The sequence below is a fragment of the Vombatus ursinus genome, unplaced genomic scaffold (assembly GCF_900497805.2).
Source record: "Vombatus ursinus unplaced genomic scaffold, bare-nosed wombat genome assembly UNPS02009205.1, whole genome shotgun sequence".
NCBI classification, from domain to species: Eukaryota; Metazoa; Chordata; class Mammalia; order Diprotodontia; family Vombatidae; genus Vombatus; species Vombatus ursinus.
In genome coordinates, this window is record NW_020948983.1 from 29,631,365 (window position 1) to 29,653,626 (window position 22,262).

The following is a 22,262-nucleotide window of genomic DNA, read 5'->3' on the forward strand; positions in this document are numbered from 1 at the left end:
CAATCAGGGTTAAGTGACTTGCCCAGGGCCACACAGCTAGTTAAATGTCAAGTGTCTGAGGTTGGATTTGAACTCAGGTCCTCCTGACTCCAAGGCCAGAGCTCTATCCACTGCACCACCTAGCTGCCTCTACTCATGTGGCTTTGATTGCAGGCACCATCATCCTATATTGGCTCCTTCTAACAGTCAGGAACACCCTGCCATCTCTTACAAAAGGCTGAAAGGACAGTTACGAGGGTTAATCATTTCTCACTTGGGGTTATTCCTATTTGGACACATACAATACCTTGAATCTCCTTGAAGTTGTCAGCTTTGTATTTTAGCCCTTCTACAGCTGACACTGAATGACTTCTGGGCAGTCTTTTCACAGATCTTTTTGAAGGAGAAAGTATCTCTTGGTTGAAAAGGTTTCTTCGAACCTTAGTCACTTCTGAAACCACCAAAAAAATGCTGATGTTATCATTAATAAATATTATTTCTGAGACAAGAGGGATACTTACTTGAAGCAGAAAGGCTTTTAAAAAAAACCTAAATGGGGTCACATTAAAGTTGGACTATTTGGATTTATGAAGAATTCTTTTAAATAGTTTTCTTTCAATAATTTGATAATTACTATTTATGAACTCAATATACATAAACAATCCATTATTTCTGAAGGTAATTCAGAATGTATTTCTAAATCTATTCTGAGGCTATGTGAAACAGTGCAAAAAGATGAAAACAAAAACACTTCAGAAATATATCAAGACTGAATATACTTTAAAGTCAAAAGTTCTTCAGTCTATCTGGAATATCTAGTTAGTAGTAGTTAACAGCTTCCAGTTAAAAAGGCAACTCCCTACTCACAGCTTGCCAAAACACATTTTTTGAGAATTCACCTAAAATTACAATGTTAGCAGGAAGTATATGGGAATAGATAAATTTTTTAAAAGGATCATTTTTTTGGTAAGTAAAATCAATGGTCTGTCACTTACTTCACACTTAAAATAAAACCATAAGTTACTTAAGGTGATATATGCACATGTTTATCTTGAGACATGAGAATGGAAAATTCTAGGGGACTGGAATCTTCCATCTTCTGTCCATCTTTGGGCATATTATAGGGACTCAACAATTAAAATATCAATTCTAATTCATTCAAGTAAGCCAAGGGTTATGAGACTCACTACTATAGGAGAGAAATGAGGAAATTCTAAATAAGTCTTTTTTTTTTATACAAATGCACACTTTATTTTTTTTTTTTAGGCAATTGGGGTTAAATGACTTGCCAAGGGTCACACAAGAAGTAAGTGTCAAGTGTTTGGTCTGAGGCTGGATTTGAACTCAGGTCCTCCTGACTTCAGGGCCAGTGCTCTATCCACTGCACCACCTAGCTGCCCCTAAAATAAGTCTTATAGGGATGTGTATAGGATATACACATTGAGGGAAAAAGCCATGTATTATTTATCTCTGTGTGACAACACCCAAACTGAAGAGTGATAAATATCTTATGAATGAAATACATGTGCTCAGGGTCCTCAGTAATTTGAGACAATATATTTAGAGTTGGTAGGGAGCTACAGTGGTTATCTGGTTCAACACACTCATTTTATAGATAAAGAAACCAAGGCCCAGAGATTTGTGTCTTGCCCAGTGACTTACCTAAAATAACACCAGTAGTAAGTGGCAAAGCTAGGATTTGAACCCAGGTCTTCTGTCTCCAAATCCCCCACACCTTCTACTACACCATTTTGCCAACTAGCTGATAATAACCTCAACTTTATCCTGTTTAGTAATTTATACTACAAAACTTCTCAGGAAAAATTAGGATTGTCTCCACCAAAATCCACCTTGCCAATAATTGCATAGGATCATAGTTCTATCCTGAAAAAAAAATGTCTTTCTGGGATGCAATAATAGTTAAAATTTCCCTAAAGGTCAGACTCTTTTTTCCCCAGTCCTTTCTTTTTATGTAACAACAAAGAATTTTAAAGATGGGAGTCCACATGAGATCTTCTGAGGTGGTTCTACCTTCAAGCAATTCAAAGACAAAACCATGTAATCAATAAATAAAATTCAGCTGAGTATCCAAAATGGGCAAGGCACTGTGGGGGCAAAAAGAACTATAAATACTGGCTCTGCCTGTAACTCACAATCTAGCTGAAGAGACAAAACATACACAGAATGGGAGACAGATGGTGTGGTAGAAATCTACTGGATTTACAGTCAGGAGACCTCGATTCAAATCCTGCCTCTGCTACTCACTGTCTGTGTAATCTTAGGCAAGTCATTTTCCTCCCTGGGCCTTGGTTTCCTCACCTGCAGAATGAGAGGCTGGAGATCATCCATGGTTCCTTCTAGGATCTATACGTAAACTTTAAAAAGATAATTAACAATAAAAACAGCACGTGGGTGCCAAATGACGGTAGAGACAAGGAGTACCATTAAAGTTCAGATGAGGGAAAGATAATTTCAGGTGCAAGAACATTAAGGACAGAAGAAATAAGCTTGGAGCCACACTGTTCAAAGATGGGTTGAAAGAAAGTGTTTGGTAGGATGGCACACACCTTTAATCCTTGCTTCTGGGGAAGCAGAGGGTGGTGGATCTTTTGAGTTCAGGAATTCTGAGCTCTCATAGGACTAAAGCTTATCTGACTGCAGTAAACTGGGCACAAATATGGTGAATTCCTGGGAGCAGGGGACCTGGTGGCTATGTACAGAAGGCAGAAACAGAGCAGCTCAAAGTTTCTGCGCTTATAAGTAGGAGTAACGAATGGTGGCTGCACTTCTAGCCTCGGCAAGAGAGAGAAACCCAGTCTCCCTTAAAAAAAAAAAGTTCTTTTTGTTTGTGGTAGTAAAAACAAAACAAAAATCACATACAAAAACATAAAAATTAAAACTAGCCAAACCAATTATGGTATGTGAATGTAATTATTATGAGGAATTTAGAGAATCAATGGAGTACTTGTAATGAAGTGACATAGAATGAAGAAAACAGAACCAAGAGAATATATGTATGCTTACTACATTAATATAAATGATCATACTAAAAAGCAGTCCTGCTACGATAAATTCTAAAGTATGACCTTAGTCCTAGGGAACTAATAAGGAAACATACCTTCTTCTCACTAGAGATAGACACTACAGATGTGAAATGAGGTTCTTGTTTGTTAATTTTGTTTAAATGGCTTTTTGTTACTAGGGAGGGCTCAAAAAGCAGAGTGAAGCTGTTATTGTTTAGTAATTCGAGCTGTGTCCAACTCTTCATGACCTTATTTGGGGCTTTCTTGGCAAAGATACTGGAGTAGTTTGCCATTTTCTTCTCCAGTTCATTTTACAGATGAGGAAACTGAGGCAAATAGGGCTAAGTGACTTGCCCAGGGTCACACAGTGTCTGAGGCCAGATTTGAACACAGGAAGATGAGTTTTCTTGACTCTAGCCCTGGCACTCTAGCCACTGTGCCACCTAGCTGCTAAGTTAAGAGGAAAGGACTAATACGTAAAAACAAAAGAATGAAACCTGTTTTTTTCCAAAGTGCTACTTTTAAAAAATTATGTCTATAGACATATTATCTGATACAGATAAAGTGAATAGTGCTTGGATTAATAATATTTCATGCAACAGTAATTAAGCATAAATGTGTCTATGAGATCTGTATAGAAAAAAAGGCATGGAAAAACAGTAATAATAATGAAAGTGACACATGGCTTGGCATGGCTGATAAAAAGCTAGACTGTGCACTTGGAAGACATGAGTTCAAGTCCTGTTTCTGACAGTGGCTTTGTGACCACTCAGAGAGTGCTCTGAGCAAAAAAGTGATTATCTACATTAGAAGAAAAAGTTTTCCTTTACTTGGGAATTCCCTATACCAGTGAAATCACAGGTCCAATCTTTATCCCTAATAATTGCTAACATTTCTATAGTGTTTTAAGGTACATGTTATACATATTATCTCACTTGATATTATGACAACACTAAGGTATATGATATCATTGTCCTCATTGTACAGATGAGGAAATGGAGGGCGAGAGAGGGTAAGTGATTTATCCAAGCTCATATCACAATGAATAAATGCCTAAAGCAGGATTCAAACTTGACTCTAACCACTATACTAAGTTACCCCTAAGATGAGTTTGCTAAGTTGAACATGTGTGGTTGGAGAGAATTTGAAAGGGTAGGAAGGGAAAGTTGTAAAATGAAGAAGAGAACATTTCAATGTATGAAAACAACAGAACCACACCTTTCTGATTACCTTTCTCTCCATCACATTCTTTTTCAGTCTAGTGTAGCTTATTTAGCTAATGGCTGAACGAGCTGCTTCTATAGCTACTTTTTAAATCTCTTCTTCACAAGTAAAATCGTTTTGAGAGGCCAAAAAAAGTCAATTAAGACTAGAGTAAGATGGAACTTCAAAACACTAATTATACCATAAAATCTAACAAACCTGTGTGTTCAATAGTTAAGAACTTGTATGTCCATTTGCTGTAGACAACAAGATCTATCTATGCATTGTCAGTATAGAATATTTAAGGCAAATGTGTAGGAATTTTTATGTGGGTGTCTAATGAAATCAGGAATACAAAGTTATATGTGTGAATATTTTTACACCAAAGAGGAATAAGGTAAGAGGTACAAAGGAAAGAGCACTAAGAATTTATCTGTGTAAATCTTTTCCACCCAAAACCGAGTGTTAGTCAAGAGACAACTCCAAAATCACTGTGTATTTGACTATCTGAGAAGCATCCCCAACTCGAGTACTATAAGGCTGAGATCCCTTCAGGCAGGCAGCAATTTTGTGTTCTCTCCTATACACCACACACATATACATACTTGTCCTATAATAAGAATAAGGAATGCAAAACTATTCAATTGCATTTCTATATTTCAAATTATAAAACAGTAATTACCAAAACTTTTTGATACTGGTTAAAAAAACAGAAAAGTAGATCACTGGAACAGATTAGGTAAGAAAGAATCAGCAATCATTCAAATTTAATAACCCAGCAATTAATAAACTTGAGAACGCAAATTCCTTGAGGAACAACTCCATATTTGATAAGAACTACTAGAAAAACTGCAGAGCTGCTTAGGAGACATTAATCTTTTTTTTTGGCAATTGGAGTTAAGTGACTTGCCCAGGGTCACACAGCTAGTAAGTGTCAAGTGTTTGGTCTGAGGCTGGATTTGAACTCAGGTCCTCCTGACTTCTGGGCCAGTGCTCTATCCACTGCACCACCTAGCTGCCTCTAGGAGACATTAATCTTAAACAAACATCTTGCAACATATGTCACAATAAATTCAAAAGGATCCATGGCCTGAATATAAAAGGTCATGCCATTAAAAAAAAAATGAGAAGAGACAAGATCGGATATCTAGGCTTCATAGCTTCAGCTAGGGGAAAAATTAGCAACCAAACAAGAGACAGAGGCAACTGCAAAAGATGAAACAGATAATTTAAGAATACATGTAAGTGAAATGCTTTTGCATTAATGAAATCGATGTAGCTATGATAAGAAGGGAAACTACTAATTAGGAGAAAAATCTTTGCATCAAGTATCACTGATAGAGGTCTGATCTCAAGAATATATGATATGTAAGACCAATAAGCCATTTCCCAAAAGATAAGTGGTTATAGAACATGAATAAACAGTTCTCAAAAAGACTAAAACAATAATATGAAAGAATACACCAAATCCTCAAAAAGAAAAATGCAAATCAAAACACTTCATACCTAACAAATTAGCAAACATGACAAAAGATAACAAGAGTTAATGTTACAGGGACTACGTAAAGGCAAGAACACTAGCACAATTGGCGGAACTGTGAATTGGCCCAACCATGCTGGAAAGCAATAAAAAAGTGACTAAAATGTCACAGTCTTTGACCTAGAAATCCCACTGCTAGGCATCTACCCCCAACAAGCCCAAAGACAGAAAGAAAAGTCCCCAAATATTTGTAGCTGCATTTTTCCGGTAGCAAAGAACTGGATACTAAGTAGATGCTCGTCACTAGGGGACTGGCTCAACAAATTGTTACATATGAAATCAGTGAAACAATATTTCACCAAAAGAAATAATGAATGTTAAGAATTCAGAGAAACATAAGAGAGACTTACATGAATGGATGCAGAGTAAAATAAATGAAAAAACAAAATGAAACAAAGAACTAAAAAATCATTATTATATAATTACAATAACCAAGCTTGATCCTAGAGAAGAGTCAAGAAAATGTACCTCCTTCTCTTTTATTCCACTATGAACACGGATTACTTATATACTGTCAGACATGGTTGGTGATGTTTGTTCATTTTGCTGAACTGCTTTTTTTCTTTTTCAGTCTTTGTTACAAAGGATGGCTCGGTGGGAAAGGGAAGAGCAAAAGGATATATTTAGAAGTAAATATAATATAAAAATAATATTAAAAAACTTCAGTCAATAAATGCAATAAAGTAAAAATATGTATTTTTGTTTTGCATTATGGACAAAAAGAGAAAAAAAAACTGAGTTAGAGAAGATAGGGGTGGACATATTCATACCCACACAGGATATATTCTCATATTGAGACAAAGAGTGAGAGAACTTTTCATGGTATAATATTGCTATCTTGTGGCCTTTTATGATATTGATAAAGACTTTGTTTTCATACCTGATCCATTAAAGGATGAAATCAAAGATGAAGACTCCCCATTCCTGATTAAAGCTAACATTCCTGCTTATTAACATTAAAAAAGTTATGCTACATAATATTTGTGCTGAAGACTCAAATAGCACATGATGACATTTTGTCTCCATTATAAAATAGCCCCTGACATCTGACTTATTTTGCCTATGAGGAAAAGTTAAATCTTATTAAATTATTGGAAACTTTTTGCACATGTCCTCTAGGTCATGTTGCTGGGTATATTTTATCAACCAAAAAAAATCTAATAGTTCAACAACTGCCTGCAGTGACTTCAATATATCTACTTAAGATGACTAATAGTGTTCCACAGTGGAAACAGAGAAACATACCTTGAACCAAATCTTTTACTGGGAGTGGCGGCTGCTGATGACCAGGATGAAAGTTTTCCTGAAAGTTCAAGAAAATCTGATATGAGTAATTTTGTGAATTCTTTATATTAAAAGGATAAAAGTTCCACGTGGATTAGAGGGGTATTATTGTTGGGGCTTTTCTCTCTGTATCAAAATCACTGTTCATATTAATTAGTCTATGAAAATAGTTCAAGTATATCATTTCCTTAGTTCATTACCTTGATCACCTGAAAGCCCCAGATTTACCCTGGGTAATGGTCATAGTAAGTGACCCTTTCATAGGTAACAATTGTCTGAAAATGACTCCTCTCATTAAAAATGTCAGAGTTCTTTATTTCCTGCAACAGTAATGTTGACATGAGAAGCCATTTATATTTAAAGAGAAAAATGCTTGATGCCCTGACTCTTTTTGACTTCTTCATCAGGTCTGTATGAGTAGTGACTGAAATGGTAAAGAGTAATGTTGAAATTAATTCTTAGACCACGTCTACTATGAATCAGGACTGCGGCCAGGTGAGGTCCCTCAGTTCTGAACTTCATAAATATCTAGATACTAGGATATTCAAAATTTTAATCTTATTCACATGTAAGGTATATCACTCATCTTTTCAGGAATCTATACTGAGCAATACCAAATACCAACTTAAAAGAAATTCCACACTAAATTCAAGAGGTAAGTTATAAGTATCTAGAAACAAAGAAACCAGTTTAAAGACTAACTTTCCTGGAGTCAGTTCTCCATACTGTATTCACTCAAGCTCTACCCAAAGAGCTAATTTATTAAGATTGAAAATTGTCAAATATGTATTTGGCTCCTTTTCTTCTCTCATTGGAAACCCATCTTGAGTTCCAATTAGTATTTTTTTGGCTTTTTTCCTCCTGGATTTTTAACTGGGTTTTTTTGGTAGTAACAAAATCCAATTTCACACATAATTTTGTGTATTTTAGAAAGACTATTGAAACTTTGGGCAGGGTGCAATACTTCTCTATATGTCAAAGTATTTGCTCCCTGTACCTCCCTATTACACTACTCTTTGAATTTAATCTGGACTTTAGCTTATCATTTTATTTATTTTAATTATTTCTATTTTATAAATTTCTCTTATTCAAACAAAAACTTTTAAATCAATTTTTCCATCCTAGTTTATTTACTACATGTCAAACTGTGGTTTGAGTACTTTGGTCACAGTTTTAAATCAGAAAATAAATTTCCATCATTTAGGGTCTTTTTGCTATCTTATATGTATGTGTATGTATATGTATGTGTATATATATGTATATTATACAGGTTAAATAATATCCAACAGACCCTTCCCCATTATTGGAGACCTTGCTTGGCACTTCTCTTCTAATTCCTTCTCAACCCATAAGATAATGTTCTAATTCAAGGTAGTTTGGAGTAATTTTACAAGTGTAATTCCCTGGGTTTATCCTCTTTCTACCTTTGGAATTTCTTACCTTTTTGGTAGCTCTCTTGGGAACCTTAGGAATTTCAATTTGCCGGAGATTTTGCGCTGCTTCCGTCACACTCCTATGTCTTGTTAATGCATGTTTCCTATTTTTAAAAAAGTGAGAACTAGTTAGACAAATAACTAGATATGTGTCAGAACAGTACAGCTGCAGCCAAATAAAGAGTATAAAAGATAAAGTTGCAAAAATCAGTATAGTTCATGTTCCTTAGGATCTGATTTGTAGCCAAACAAATTAAGTACTTGCAGAAGTAGTTTAGTGTACATTTAATAATTATGAATGAGTTGAGAAGAAAGAAAGTTCAAAAGCTGGGCTGAAATCCTAAATGTACTTAAACGGGGTAAGACCCAAATATACGGACAAACATGAAGGATCAAAGTGAGACCTGGGTTTCATCTGAGGATTTTTGAATACTCTGTAGAGTATAAAATATTGTACTATTTTCTAGTTAACTTAAGTGTCTTGGATATTCACTGCATGTCATTCACAAGGTTAGTTATGCACTAGTCAATAGCAAGGAACTGCACTAGCAGGGAAAATGAAGATAAGACTATAGCTCTACTAAGTCCGTTGGTTCTAATAAAACACTGGAAGACTTCTACCTTTTCTTGGCTGATCGGCTACGCAGCTCCTCCAGTTGGTCAGATTCAGTGCTGACTGATACTGTGCTATGAGAATGTGGCACAGAAAGTGTTGGTGATCCACCCTCTTGTGTCATGGAATCATCACTGAAGAAATCTGCAGGAAGGGTGACAGCCAGCTTCTGGGGAATCACAAATCCCAGGCTATAGTAAAGATTTCCAAGTGTCTTTGGAATGGAGTCAATATACCTGTGAAATAGATTGTTTAAATGCAAAACAGAAAACAAACATTCTGCTGTTCTCTAACTCTCTTCTATCCAACACTAACTTCAATTTGCTGCAAATCCTATGTTAAGTTTTAACCCCTTCTCAATTCTTATGAATTCTATGTCTCTATGAATTCCCTTTCTATGGCACAATTCACATAGAAGCCTTGATAAGATAGCTTTAAAACGGATTCATTGGGGCAGCTAGGTGGCGCATTGGATAGAGCACCGGACCTGAAGTCAAGAGGACCGAAGTTCAAATCTGGCCTCAGACCAAACACTTGACACTTACTGGCTGTGTGACCCTGGGCAAGTCACTTAACCCCAATTGCCTAAACAAAACAAAACAAAACAAAAAAAAACAACCTGATTCACTGTCCATCAAACTTACAATCCCAAAATTTCCTCCAAAAACCCTGATAAGTATGCTGGGTCCTCAGTTAAACAAACTGCTCGAAGCAAGTCTGTCACCTGAATAAAGAAAAAAAGGAAAGAAAAGAGAATTAACTCAGAAAAGGCGAGGCATTTAATACAGTGGTTCCACTGACATAAAGCTAAGCTATATACTTGCCTCCTCTACTAAGTGCTCCATGTCATCTAAACTGTTCTGTACCGAAGGGCACTGCAAACACATCTCCAAACGAAGAAACACCTGAAGCTGGTACCTATGCAGACAAAAAAAATGCTGTCATATCCACTGTTGCTTGACTCCTACTTAGAGCTATAGCATCGACAGCTCTCCTTGTTAAAAAAATAAAACAAAACTTAACAGAAACAGTTTCAGAGAAACTCTTTTTACTCCCTTTAGATGAATATATTTATTAGGTAATCATGAAATTCTTTTTATGTTAGAACTCTGTGCAAGATTAACCAGTACAAATACATCCCCAAATAGCTGGCAAACGTGTTTTAGATGGTACAACAGAAATCAGAGGGTTTTTTTTTCCCTTTTGGAGGTAAAGTAAATAAAGTATTTCCTTACTCTCTGACTTTGGCTTCCTTGTCCAGATTTTTCCTCAATTGCTGTCGAAGACCTTTACTGGTCTTTAGGAGGTAATTTTTGACTCGATCTAGACAGGTCATCTGTAGAATCAGAATCATTATATAGTTTTAGGCAGGCCATATACCCCCATTTCTGATCTTTCTCACAATTCAGTCTCCATATCACAAAGAAATCAAAGATGGAAAGGATCTGTATGTAAAAAAATATTTAACATAGCTCTTTTTGCAGTAGCCAAAAGTTGGAAACCAAGGGATGATTGAGGAATGATTAAATAATGTGAATATAATGAAATATTATTGTGCCATAAAAAATGATGAAACAAAAAATTTCAGAATAAACTGGAAAAACCTTTCTGAAGAACAACATGAGTAGAACTAGGAGAACAATGTATATAATGAAAACAACATTACAGAGAAAAGCAATTTTGAAAGACTTTAGAATTCTGATCAACACAATGATAAACCATAAATCCAGAGAGAGGGGTAATGGACTTAAAATACAGAGAGAGACATACATTTCCAAATACCATTAATGGTTGGGGGTGGGAAGGGTGAGAAGAAGGAAAGGTAAGGATGGATTAATAAAATATTCTTTACTCAAAATAATAAACAAAAAAAGAAAACATACCCAAAGGAAAAAAATAAAATAATGCAATTCTTAGCTAAAGAAAATCAAGATGTATTACTTAATTCGGAAAAAGATCTTTCCTCTCCATCTTCTCTCCCACTTTTTTTTTGGATGAACAATACAATGAAATAAACATCTAAGGAAGGAACTTATCTAAGAAAGTACTAGCTGCGTGGGTTAAACACAGATTTAGTTCAGTTGTGGCTGACTTCGGAAACCTGGCTCTCAAAGGAAATAACACAACTGAGAAATCTGTGAATAGTAAGCAATATGTGGTACTGACTCAAAAGAAGATAAAACTACAATTTTAACTCATATTTCTATGTAGCCACATGGGCCCAAATTTTTGTCAATTCACTTTGCAATTTTATGACATTTTAATCAGATACAACAAAATATGGAAGAATTCCTTCTATCAAAATATTGGATCTTTAAGAAGCATGAGAGATCTTCCTTACTTCTAAGTCTTTGGTGCCTCTAGATTTCAGGAACATTTTAATAGCTAAGATCATATTCTGGGCACTTGTATGTGTTAAGACTTCTCCTATGGCCACGGTTCTTTGGTAGGTTTCATTTAAGTGAGATAGTAGCTCCTCCTCAGTTTTAAAATCTGTAACAATAAAAAATATATTAAATGCAGCTAATATTTACTTGGTATGCTTTTTAACACTATTTTCTGTGCAGATAATAAATAAATAACTCAAGGCAACAGATTATAAAAATAGCTAAGACCCTATTGAAAAGACATAGAAGGGATGATTAGAAATCTTTCCCAAAGTCAATATGACACACCCATGAAAGCCTAATGATTTCCCACCTGAACAGACTTAATTGAAGAGGGGTTGAGGGCAGTTTTCATCTTCATTTACATACTCTAGGCTAATACCATAATAGTTTTTCCCAGTTCCAACTATTCTACATTTTCATCTCTCAGTAATCAAACACAAAAATTGACATTTGACCCAAATAACAACTAGATGCATTGATCCTATATTCAACTCTAAACCATTGAGATATAAAATTTAATTAAGATGGATGCTTCGCATATTTAGCATAAACATCTGGCAATGAATGCATCCTAGAAATTATCTGTGAAAGTACTGATTAATACTAAACAAAAGTAACATAAGGCCTCAGCTGCAGTTCTGCTGGAGGAGTGTGACCTTTTGATTTGACCTGAGAGGATTATAAAGTTGCCAGAAACAGAACAAAAACCAACTTGACATTAAAATTTGCTGGGCCACTACTTTAAAAGGTGCAAGTTTAAATCAAGTTTAATAGTGGCAGGGTATTACTTACAAAGGACCTTTGTTTTGGAGATTGCTGACATGCTGGAAATTAAGAGCACTGAACTTGGAAGCAGAGGACCAAGTTCAAATACTGGCTCTGCTACTTACCACCTGGTGACAGTGGGCAAATCACTGCATCTCTCTGAGCCTGTTTATGAAACTGTAAAATAAGGGGGTGGATGAGATAGGCTCTAAGGTCTCTTCCAGCTCTAAATCTATAAATGACTAATTTCAGGAGACTTGTGAAACCCAACCTTTTTGTCATATTTATTACAGAGAATAAGAGACTTAAAAAAATGGCTTTCTACTGTATTTGTGCTTAGGAGGATACCATATATATCATGACTCTGTAACCAGAAGCCAAGGTGACTGGCACATTTAAGAAATAAGTATGCAAAAAAATGAATGAACAAATACTGGAAAATTTGGGCCAAGACAGAAACAATTTCATTCTTTAAAATTCCAGTTTCCAGAATAAACAATCATTTCCTTTCAACAACAACAAAACCGTTTTTGAGTTGGTATTTCTTTGTTTTTAATATCCTTTACTGGCTCCTGTTTTTAAAATTAATCTATATTACACATTTACTATCTTATCTTGTTGGTTAATTTGTTTTGTGTGTAGGTAGTTTAGATCCATAACTAAATTAGGAGCTTTTTGATAACATTCTATATTTTTTCCATCACTAAGAGCACACAATACAATATTAGGCACATCACTGGGACTCAATAATTACTTTTGTTTTATTTTCAAAACTTGTATTTTGTTTTTAATGATACCTGTAGTTTTTAGCATCACTTTCATTTCTGAATATATCCTTTCCCTTCCTTCCTTTACTCAGAGACCTATTACTTTTCACAAAGATTAGAACAGATGAAAAAATGGAGTTCAGCAAAACTGATAAACACATCGACTGTCTCTAATAGTACATACACTATTCCATATCCACTGTTCCTCACCCCAGCAGTGAAAGGACCTGAGAGTGACTGATAAGTGCCTGCCCAGAAACTTTACATCATAAGACAGCCCAGCCATGCTGCTCCCACTCTCCCCTTCTGGCCCTTCCTCGAGCCTGCTTTATCTTTATAATGCTGCCCAGCCCCAGAGCAGGTAGCCTCATTTTTTTCTCTCTTTTCAGCTTCCTTTTATATTTGTATTCCTTTGCTAGAGTGCAAGTTTCTTGAGGGTAGAGACTATCTAGTTTTCTTCATTTTGTATCCCCAATACTTAGCACAGTACCTGGCACATAGTAAGCGTTTAATAAATGCTCCACCTATATATCTCAATTCTTTTCTGGGGCAATGCTTTGGAACTCACTCAATTAAAGGGAATGAAAGCTAAGATAAAATTTAAGATTATAAAATTATGAAGGACATGCATAGGATAAAATATCAACTTATTCTTCAACTTCTATAATAATGAAAAATAAGTTGATGGTCAAATGAAATGTCAATTTTGTTGTCACTTCTCTGTAATCTGGGTCTACAGGGTTTGATTTCTTTAAATTGAACGCGAAAAATGGGATGGTGGTTAAATGGAATCTCAATGTTGTTGTTACTTCTCTGTGAACTGGATCCATGGTGACTGATTTCTTGAGATCAAACCCTATAGGCTACTCACTTAGTGACCATAAAGAACCAGAATAAGGAAAATACCTTTAGGGTAGGGAAAATTGGCCCAAGGGTCAAAGAACAATGGATAGGAATTTTCACCTTCATACTAAATTAATGAAGCAAAGTGTGGAGAACAGAGATGAAAACAACTCATCGACCTAGTCTCATCAGATTGTTCTCCAGTACTGACATAGAAATTACTCTTACCTTTACACTCAAAGCTATTCCTTCCACTTTCTGGACTAAATCATTGGCAAGGTGACAGAAACGTAATTTATCCATAATCTACTACTGTTCACTCATACTATTTTTTCTGCTTGGAATATCATCCATCTCCATGCTAAATTCCAACTCATCCTTTAAAGACCAACTCAAAACTCCACTAGTCCAAGAACTTTCCCTGATTACTTCAGATGTTCTCCTGGGAACCTCAATTAACACTGTTGTTCAGCTCTCTAATGCACTTATATAATACTATGTGTACTGTACTTGTCTGTTTATGCTTTATCCCCTTACTAAACTATAAGCAAAAGAACCATGTTTTATCTGAAGTATGTATCTCAGGGTTTGGCACACCAGAGACTGAACAAACATTTGCTGAATCTAAATCCTACACAAATATCTTTTGAAGCTAACTGCTAAAATAATACTTTCCATATGTGCATGTGATTATTTTTTATGATAACTAAATAACTATCAAACAGAGATTAACATTCAATGTGTAAATTGCCCCTTCATTTATACTATCTCTCAAGTGAAATAATTCTTTCCTAAGAACTCTTCTGGTCAAACTAGGTAAGAACTAATATATTTGTGAAACTGCCTGAGTACCGAAAGATTTCAAGAAAATTCAACATCATGAAACTGGAGTTAAGAATAAAGTTTTGATGCCACTCTCCCCACCAGCCCTACATTTACCAAAATATTCATAGCAACAGTTTTTTTGTAGAAGCTAAGAGCTGGAAACAACTAAGTGCTCATTGATTGGATGATGGCTAAACAAACTGTTATATGAATGAAAGGGAATATTATTCCACCATAAGAAATAACAAATAGGCAGAATTCAGAAAAACATAAGAAGACTTTGAAGTCAACAGAACTAGGAAAATATACATGACTATAACAACGTAAACTGAAAGAACAATAAAACAAAACTGAACTCTGTATGACTAAAATAACCAAGCAGAACTTGGCAAAGAGCTGAGAATCAATCTCCCCTCCTTTCAATGCTGAGATAGAGGAGAAAGAGTGTTAATGCAAAGTGACTATGGTGAAAATCAAAAGGTACCATTAAAACCTATTTTAAAAAAGAAAGAACACATTAAAAAAAACACCTTCAGATGTATGCCAGGGAATCTACTGAAATGGGCTCCTTATCTGTCAACCATGCAGCTTCAGCAATCTTGAGGCTACAAATACCTTTAGGTTTAGAACTTCTCAATGTTTTTCCTCTCTCTTCCAGTTTTTCTTCCGGTCTTCTGGAGGTTGCCTTTTGGACTATTTTCTCCCCAGCTGAAGAGGATGGGCTGCAATCTGGTTGAAGCTTCTGAGCTTTTACATTCAGCCTTGCAACATTCAACATCTTTAGAGAACGTGACATGCTCTTCATTTTTTGTCTGACTGGAGTACCAGGGACCCCTCCTGGGAAATATCAAAGAAAGAAAAAAATTTTCATTTCTAAGAAGGAGAATTAAGAACTCATTCAAACCATTCTACAGAAGTATTACAATAAAACATAAGTACTATAAGAGACACATAATAGAAGAAAAAAAATGGAGTTCTTTCCATTAAAGCTTGGGAACAGAACCCCCCCCCCCAAAAAAACCACATCATGATAAAACACAACTTAGCATGTTTCTATAAATTTTCCTAAATCTTCAGAAAATAAGAGTTATCTTAGTTTTCCATATGTTGAACAGTTTTATATCATGACACTAAGGCAATCCCAATGAAGATTTGTTAATTCTAGTTCTAGAAACTAAAAACTCGCCATTGCTGAGAAATTTGCTATTTCCACATCTATTCAAAGAGATATATTAATAAAAATACAGCAGGAGCACCAAGGAAGACTAACCTTTGGCCAAGATGGCTACCTGAATGGAAGCAGTCTAACTTCCATACCTCTATTCTAGCAAAAACCTAAAAATCATACCAGGCCAAAAGTGGTCACAAAATCCAATGAACTACAGTTAAGTGACTTCATCTATTCCAAAACTGCATAAAAAGTTGGTCAGAAGCCAACAGACAATAGGAAAGGGAATGGTGCCAACAAAGTCAGTGCCAGGAAATTAGATGGAAGATTACCAATGTCACCAGAGACTGGTCAGAAACATCAGTAACCTGCAAGTCTTTGTATCCACCTCGTCCACCTCCGCTCTTGAAATAGCCCCAGCATTGGAAGGCACCCAAGAGCAGCATCAACCAGTTCAAGTGCTAGTACCCAGACCAAGACACCTCAGGTCGAGGGGCTCCAAGATCCCCAGGACACTGTAGTGAGATGCCAACGGGCACTAAATATCTGGCACTCTGAATTCAAAGATCCAGGGTGGACCTACCCCAAGAGGTGAAGGTCAGCACAGGAACCCAAGTAACCTAGGTTGAGATCAAGCAAGTAGCCAAATATAAAATGCATTAAGAGGTAGATCCTGGTCCTGGCACAAGGCCTCAATTTAGGAACTAAGATTGTAGAGATGAATAAATACAAGATACATAATGCTATAAAGAAATACAATAGGGGCAGCTGGGTGGCACAGTGAATAGAGCACCAGCCCTGGAGTCAGGAGGACCTGAGTTCAAATCTGGCCTCAGACACTTGACACTTGCTGTGTGACCTTGGGCAAGTCACTTAACCTCGACTGCCTCACCACCCCTACCCCCCCCCCAGCAAATACAATAGATTTAGGGATACCCAAAAATGTATAAGTAGCCAGAGTTCAAGTACCAAGAAGCCACAGTCAGAATCACACAAGACCTAGTAGCTTCTACTATAAACAAGAGATTTTTGAATACAATTATTCCAAAAGACTTACAAGCAAGAATAACTTACACTGTGATTGTAATGCCTAAAAATAAAGGTGAAAAGAAAAAAGAGAGCAAGTGAAACATTTTGAAAAAATGCAGAGAAGTACATAGAAGGAAGTAGAGATAAACAAGAAAATTTTGAAAGTAATAGACTGAATTCATGTTTTTTTTTAAAAAAGCAAGTAGTATGGAATAGATTCAATTTCATATATTATTATTCATCTTTTTGTGTTCTACTTTGCATATGGAAATACTCATTTTAAAATATTAGTTATGTTCAGAATAAAAAAAGTTTTTAAAAAAGAGAAAATAATTTTGTTCTACACATACGTTTCTTTTTGTTATCTTCCTGACCAACTACAGTAAATTCTTCACAAGATTTTCTCTGGTAGAACTCAGAGAGAAAATGTGTTAGCTCTCCTTCTGTCTTAGAAGATTCTTCCTTATTAGATGAGGTAGCCTGTAGTAACCTACAAATAAATAAAAATCAAACTATGGTTCACACATACTATCAAATAACTCATTTACATAAAGCTTTATTATTTACAAAGTAATTTCTTCACAACAACGCTGTGAGATGAGTATTATTAATCCTTTTTACAAATGAAGAAAAAGATTGGCCCATGGTTATACAGCTAGCTAAGTGACTGAACCAAGACTAATGCCCAAGTCTTCTAGGTTTGTTCAATGTGTAAACTGCCTTTCAAAGGTCAAAACTCCAGAAGTCTATCAATGTTTTTAAAAGAACCATATATCCTTCCAAAAGCCTATCAAAGACCAATATTACTGCTAATATCTTATTGTCAAAGGAAGCTATTATGTTGTTATGTTTAAACTTGTTGGTCACATATAGCCAGTGATTTTTAAAAGAGTGTCTCATTACCAAATGTGAATGAAATTAGTTCTAAATAATTCTACCAGATTATATGAAAAGTTAGTTTTGGATTAAGTATAAGGGGTCAGAGACAGTGGTTAATTCACTTCTAATGTTTTGCCTTTTGATGATTAAATTCTGTCTTAAGACCAGGAAGAAAACTCAAGTAGAACCCTAACCAATGGACAATGAAGATTCAATGTCTATGGAATTCTGGTAATAGCACAAATTTCAAAATTTGCCCCATCCTTTGTTCATTATTTGTTTCTTACCCGCTTCCATTACTTGATGTAATTCAAGCTGAGGTGGGTGACTATGAAAATAGTAAATGTATACAGCTATCATAGACTAAACACTACCCCTAACCCCACTCTTTACAGGTACATAACTTTGATCAACAAATATATGAGTGGAATTAACACTTCTTTTATGGTACATATTTCTAGTATACCTAGAGATTACATGCCAGAAAAACCCAATAGATTAAAGTTTTGATAGACCAAATTCCACAAAGCACACGAATCCTGCCATCTTGACAAATATTTATTTCACTGGATAAATTTCACCATAAACAAATTAATTAAGCCATGCAGAAGGATAAAGTTCTTTTCAATGGTGAAGTTAAGTAATTTACTTCATCAATATGACTCAACATGAAGGACAACAAAAAGAAAAACTGATACTCTGTAGAAGACAATTTCTAATACACATTGAGTACTGGAAATATAATCAAAGTGATTATAGTGGACACAATTATTTCAGATAACCCAAAGAGTAGATTTAAAGTAATTCCTAATTGCCTTTAGATTATATTATAACATATTTGGAAGCAAATTCCTAATCATTTTTGCTTAGGTTGATATTAAAATAAGTTTGCATTCCCTTAGCATGTATCAACTGGATTTTAGAAGGTACATACTGGAGAAGCATGTTAGCTAATGAGCTAATCCACATGCAGATAATTGAGTGTTAACGTCAACAGCCAAGCACCAGACAGAGAAACAAGATGTTTTACCAAAATGATTCCATTAAATCTGAACTTGCACCACTGTGGTTAGAGAAAGGAAACCACTTTTCAACCATTGCACCACTCCAAGGACGAGTCCGGCCAAGTTCCTGCTGGGCCCACTCAGGAACAGGAATATCTACTAGAGAAAAAAGGGTCATGAACAGGAGAAATAACACATTACAAACAAATTGAAAAATTTAGAAAACCTGACCTCCTCTTCCCCATTCAATTTCTCACCCCAACAGACAGATCAAGAATTATTAAAAAACAAAAAAATTTTGTTGTTTGACCAACGAACCCCAATATTGGCTTATGAAACACAATATTCAGAGTGCAACAGTACCAACAAAACTTCAATATATTTACAATTCTCATTTTAATAATACTTTCCTACAAATTATGAAATGTATCTCTGGTTTGGGGTTCCTATTCTGAGTCCACAGAACCCCAAGACGTCTGTAGATAGACTTCAAGAAGTCTGTGAACTTACATGTGAAAAAAGTTATCTATTTCAATATAAGTAGTTTCTTTTATGTATTTAAAAATATTATTCTGAGAAGGGTTCCATAGGCTTGACCAGACTGTCAAAGTTGTCCACAACATAAAAGAAGTTAAGAATCTTTGATAGACAGTAATAAAAGATACTAGGGTGCCTATATTCCTTATTTTTAAAATTATGTTGCATAGCATTCTCCATTAAAGTACCACTTTAATGCTTTATGATATGGAAGGAGCCTAAATTCTTTTTTTTGGGGGGGGGGAGTGGGGGGGGGCTGGGCAATGGGGTTAAGTGACTTGCCCAGGGTCACACAGCTAGTGTCAAGTGTTTGCAGCCAGATTTGAACTCAGGTCCTCTTGACTCCAAGGCCGGTGCTCTATCCATTGCGCCACCTGCCTGCCCCCTCACCCCCATTTTTTTTTTGGGTGAGGCAATCGGGGTTAAGTGACTTGCTCAGCGTCACACAGCTAGTAAGTGTCAAGTGTCTAAAGCTAGATTTAAACTCGGGTCCTCCTGACTCCAAGGCTGGACCCTATCCACTGCGCCACCTAGCTGCTACAGGACCATGAATTCTTTTTTTTTTTTTTTTTTTTTAAGGCAATTGGGGTTAAGTGACTTGCCCAGGGTCACACAGCTAGTAAGTGTCAAGAGTTTGGTCTGAGGCCGGATTTGAACTCAGGTCCTCCTGACTTCAGGGCCAGTGCTCTATCCACTGGGCCACCTAGCTGCCCCTAGGACCGTGAATTCTTGAAAGCTACATGTGTATAATGTGAGCTTGAGCAGGTTTTATCAAGCCTTTATCAAAGGCCTGGTGAGATGCCATGTCTGTCATCCAAGGACCAATCTAGCTACATTCTAGAACCCTCACTTCCAGACTGGTTACAGTGTGATGAATATTTCTCACTGAAACGCCTGAAAACTTCTACTTCATAGAGGAATTGGGACCTCCACTGATAGGAGTACTCACACTAATGGAATTTCCAGGTACTGAACTACTGCCTAGAAAATGGTTTAAGTATTTACTAGCTGTGTGATCCTGGGCAAGTCACTTAACCCCGAATGCCTCGCCAAAAAGGAGGAAAAAAATGGTTTAAGTGAAATAAAATGTCTAATAGTACTGAGTACAAGATGAAAAGCAGATTAGAAGAATCAAACTTTTGTTAACTCACTACTATTTCATTACTTAGAATGATAGGTTTTTTTGTTGTGTTCTGAAATGGAATTCTATTAGATCAGGTCTGGTGGGGAAATTTTTAAAATATGGCTCTCTCCCAGAATCTCTTTTCAGTGACCTTCGGGTTTTGAGAAATATATTCAAAACCAAGAAGAGATAGAGCTTTATAGGTTGAGGAAATCTTATATTTGCATAAAGAACAAAAAGCTTACCAGTTCCAATACATTTCAACCAGAAATGTTTTCCCACAAATAGAAAAAATAATTTAAATTGACACTCTATACACAGCATAAAGTTAATGATCTTGGATTATCTGCAAGACTAAAGTCAGTGTCTTCAAATTTACTCTGAAACAAAGTCAAAGTAGAGCATGGAAATCAAATAAAATATTCTGCTTCCCCTTTATCTTACAAACAGCTGAACTACTGCATTCATTTGCAAAACACATGATTTCACTTGCTTATTAAAAAATTATGTAAAATTACAGTATTTACACTTGTGATCTACAACATCCAAAAATTCAGCAAGGTTTAAGTGAACAAATTTGACTTCATTTTTTCATGGGGTCAGTTTAAATTAGAGTAAACAAAAAAAATTGCTCCTAAATCACCACTGAGTATGTTCAAACATACTCCTTTAAACAGAAAAATTTTCACTCTAATGGCAACAATGCTAAGGGAGGTAGTATGAAGTAGTGAGGAAAGCCCTTGGATTTGGAACCAAAGGACTTAGGTTTGTTTGATTCCCGGCTCTACTACTTAGTACTTATACCATCTTGGAAATGTTACTTAACCCTTCTGGACCTCAGATGCCTCAACTGTAAAATGAGGGAGTATGAGCTCCTGGAGCTTTTTAAGGTTTTTAATCTAATGTCCATGAACTTGCTTTTGTTTTTATTTCAGTATAATTGGTTTCCTTTATAATTCTAGGTATTTAATGCATTGAAAAACAGTATTCTGAGAAGAGGTCCATAGCACAACAAAAGGTCTGGAACTCTATCTCTTTGGTGATCTCTAAAATTACTGCTAAGGTCCTTTCCAGCTCTAAAGTCCATGATCCCATGAGACTTGCCATAAGGACAGGCAGATGCTATTCAGTTCTACAGTGATTCTTTGTCTTTATGGACAGAGAAAATAAAAAAGCTTATTTAAGAATATTAGAGTTCAAGTTTAACCCAAGATTATGTGCTTACCAGAAGTATTAGAATTTTCATGTGAATTATGAATTTGGTCCAATACATTATTTACAACATCTGGGAGAAGGTAGGTTGTATCCTGAGGATTCTCTGTCACATCTTTGTGGAGATTTTCCTGGAATTCATTGTGTTCATTTCGAAACACAGTGAGAATTGTGGCAGTGGTAGAAAAAGGAGATATAATTCCAGTACAAGGTGGCCAGCCTTCACCAGGAACTACATCAGCAACCTACACATGGAAAAGGAAATCCAAAAGATCTTACGTCTACCGTTGTGATGTCCAGACCAGAATGTAGATTAGTAGAAAGTTAGAAATTTAAAGTTTCTTTTTACATTTATGGTTAAATTAGAAAGACTACTGTTCCTTGGTTTCAAACAGCAAAAATATCATTTCCCAATAGGGTCAATAGAAGAAAGCAGGTAACTGACAAAACAAATGAAAACCTAGATTACAAAACTCCAAGGCAGCAAGTGCATTTACTAGTTGCTGTATTGCTCTTCCATGAATTTTATCTCATACTAGTCCATCTGGAATCTAAAATGGTGTCAAATAGGTACCTTTTCTTTCCTGGTTCCATATTTACACACACACACACACACACACACACACACACACACACACACACACA

At 35.8% G+C, this 22,262-nt stretch overlaps 1 protein-coding gene across 2 annotated transcripts in view; it reads right to left on the reverse strand.

The window, feature by feature from the left end:
- The window catches only part of TICRR (TOPBP1 interacting checkpoint and replication regulator), a 38,686-nt gene that overhangs the window by 11,360 nt on the left and 5,064 nt on the right, over nucleotides 1-22,262 (reverse strand). The window contains exons 4-15 of one of the 2 annotated variants that reach the window (XM_027851535.1): nucleotides 21,631-21,862; nucleotides 18,772-18,901; nucleotides 17,213-17,352; nucleotides 15,281-15,502; nucleotides 11,417-11,568; nucleotides 10,311-10,411; nucleotides 9,900-9,993; nucleotides 9,720-9,799; nucleotides 9,084-9,311; nucleotides 8,470-8,566; nucleotides 6,991-7,048; nucleotides 287-430 (exon numbers count right to left, since the gene is read on the reverse strand). In XM_027851535.1, coding sequence (XP_027707336.1) covers nucleotides 287-430; nucleotides 6,991-7,048; nucleotides 8,470-8,566; nucleotides 9,084-9,311; nucleotides 9,720-9,799; nucleotides 9,900-9,993; nucleotides 10,311-10,411; nucleotides 11,417-11,568; nucleotides 15,281-15,502; nucleotides 17,213-17,352; nucleotides 18,772-18,901; nucleotides 21,631-21,862 — 1,678 coding nt within the window. Of the gene's footprint in view, nucleotides 1-286; nucleotides 431-6,990; nucleotides 7,049-8,469; nucleotides 8,567-9,083; nucleotides 9,312-9,719; nucleotides 9,800-9,899; nucleotides 9,994-10,310; nucleotides 10,412-11,416; nucleotides 11,569-15,280; nucleotides 15,503-17,212; nucleotides 17,353-18,771; nucleotides 18,905-21,630; nucleotides 21,863-22,262 lie in introns of both variants that reach the window. The other variant, XM_027851534.1, reaches the window with a different exon arrangement.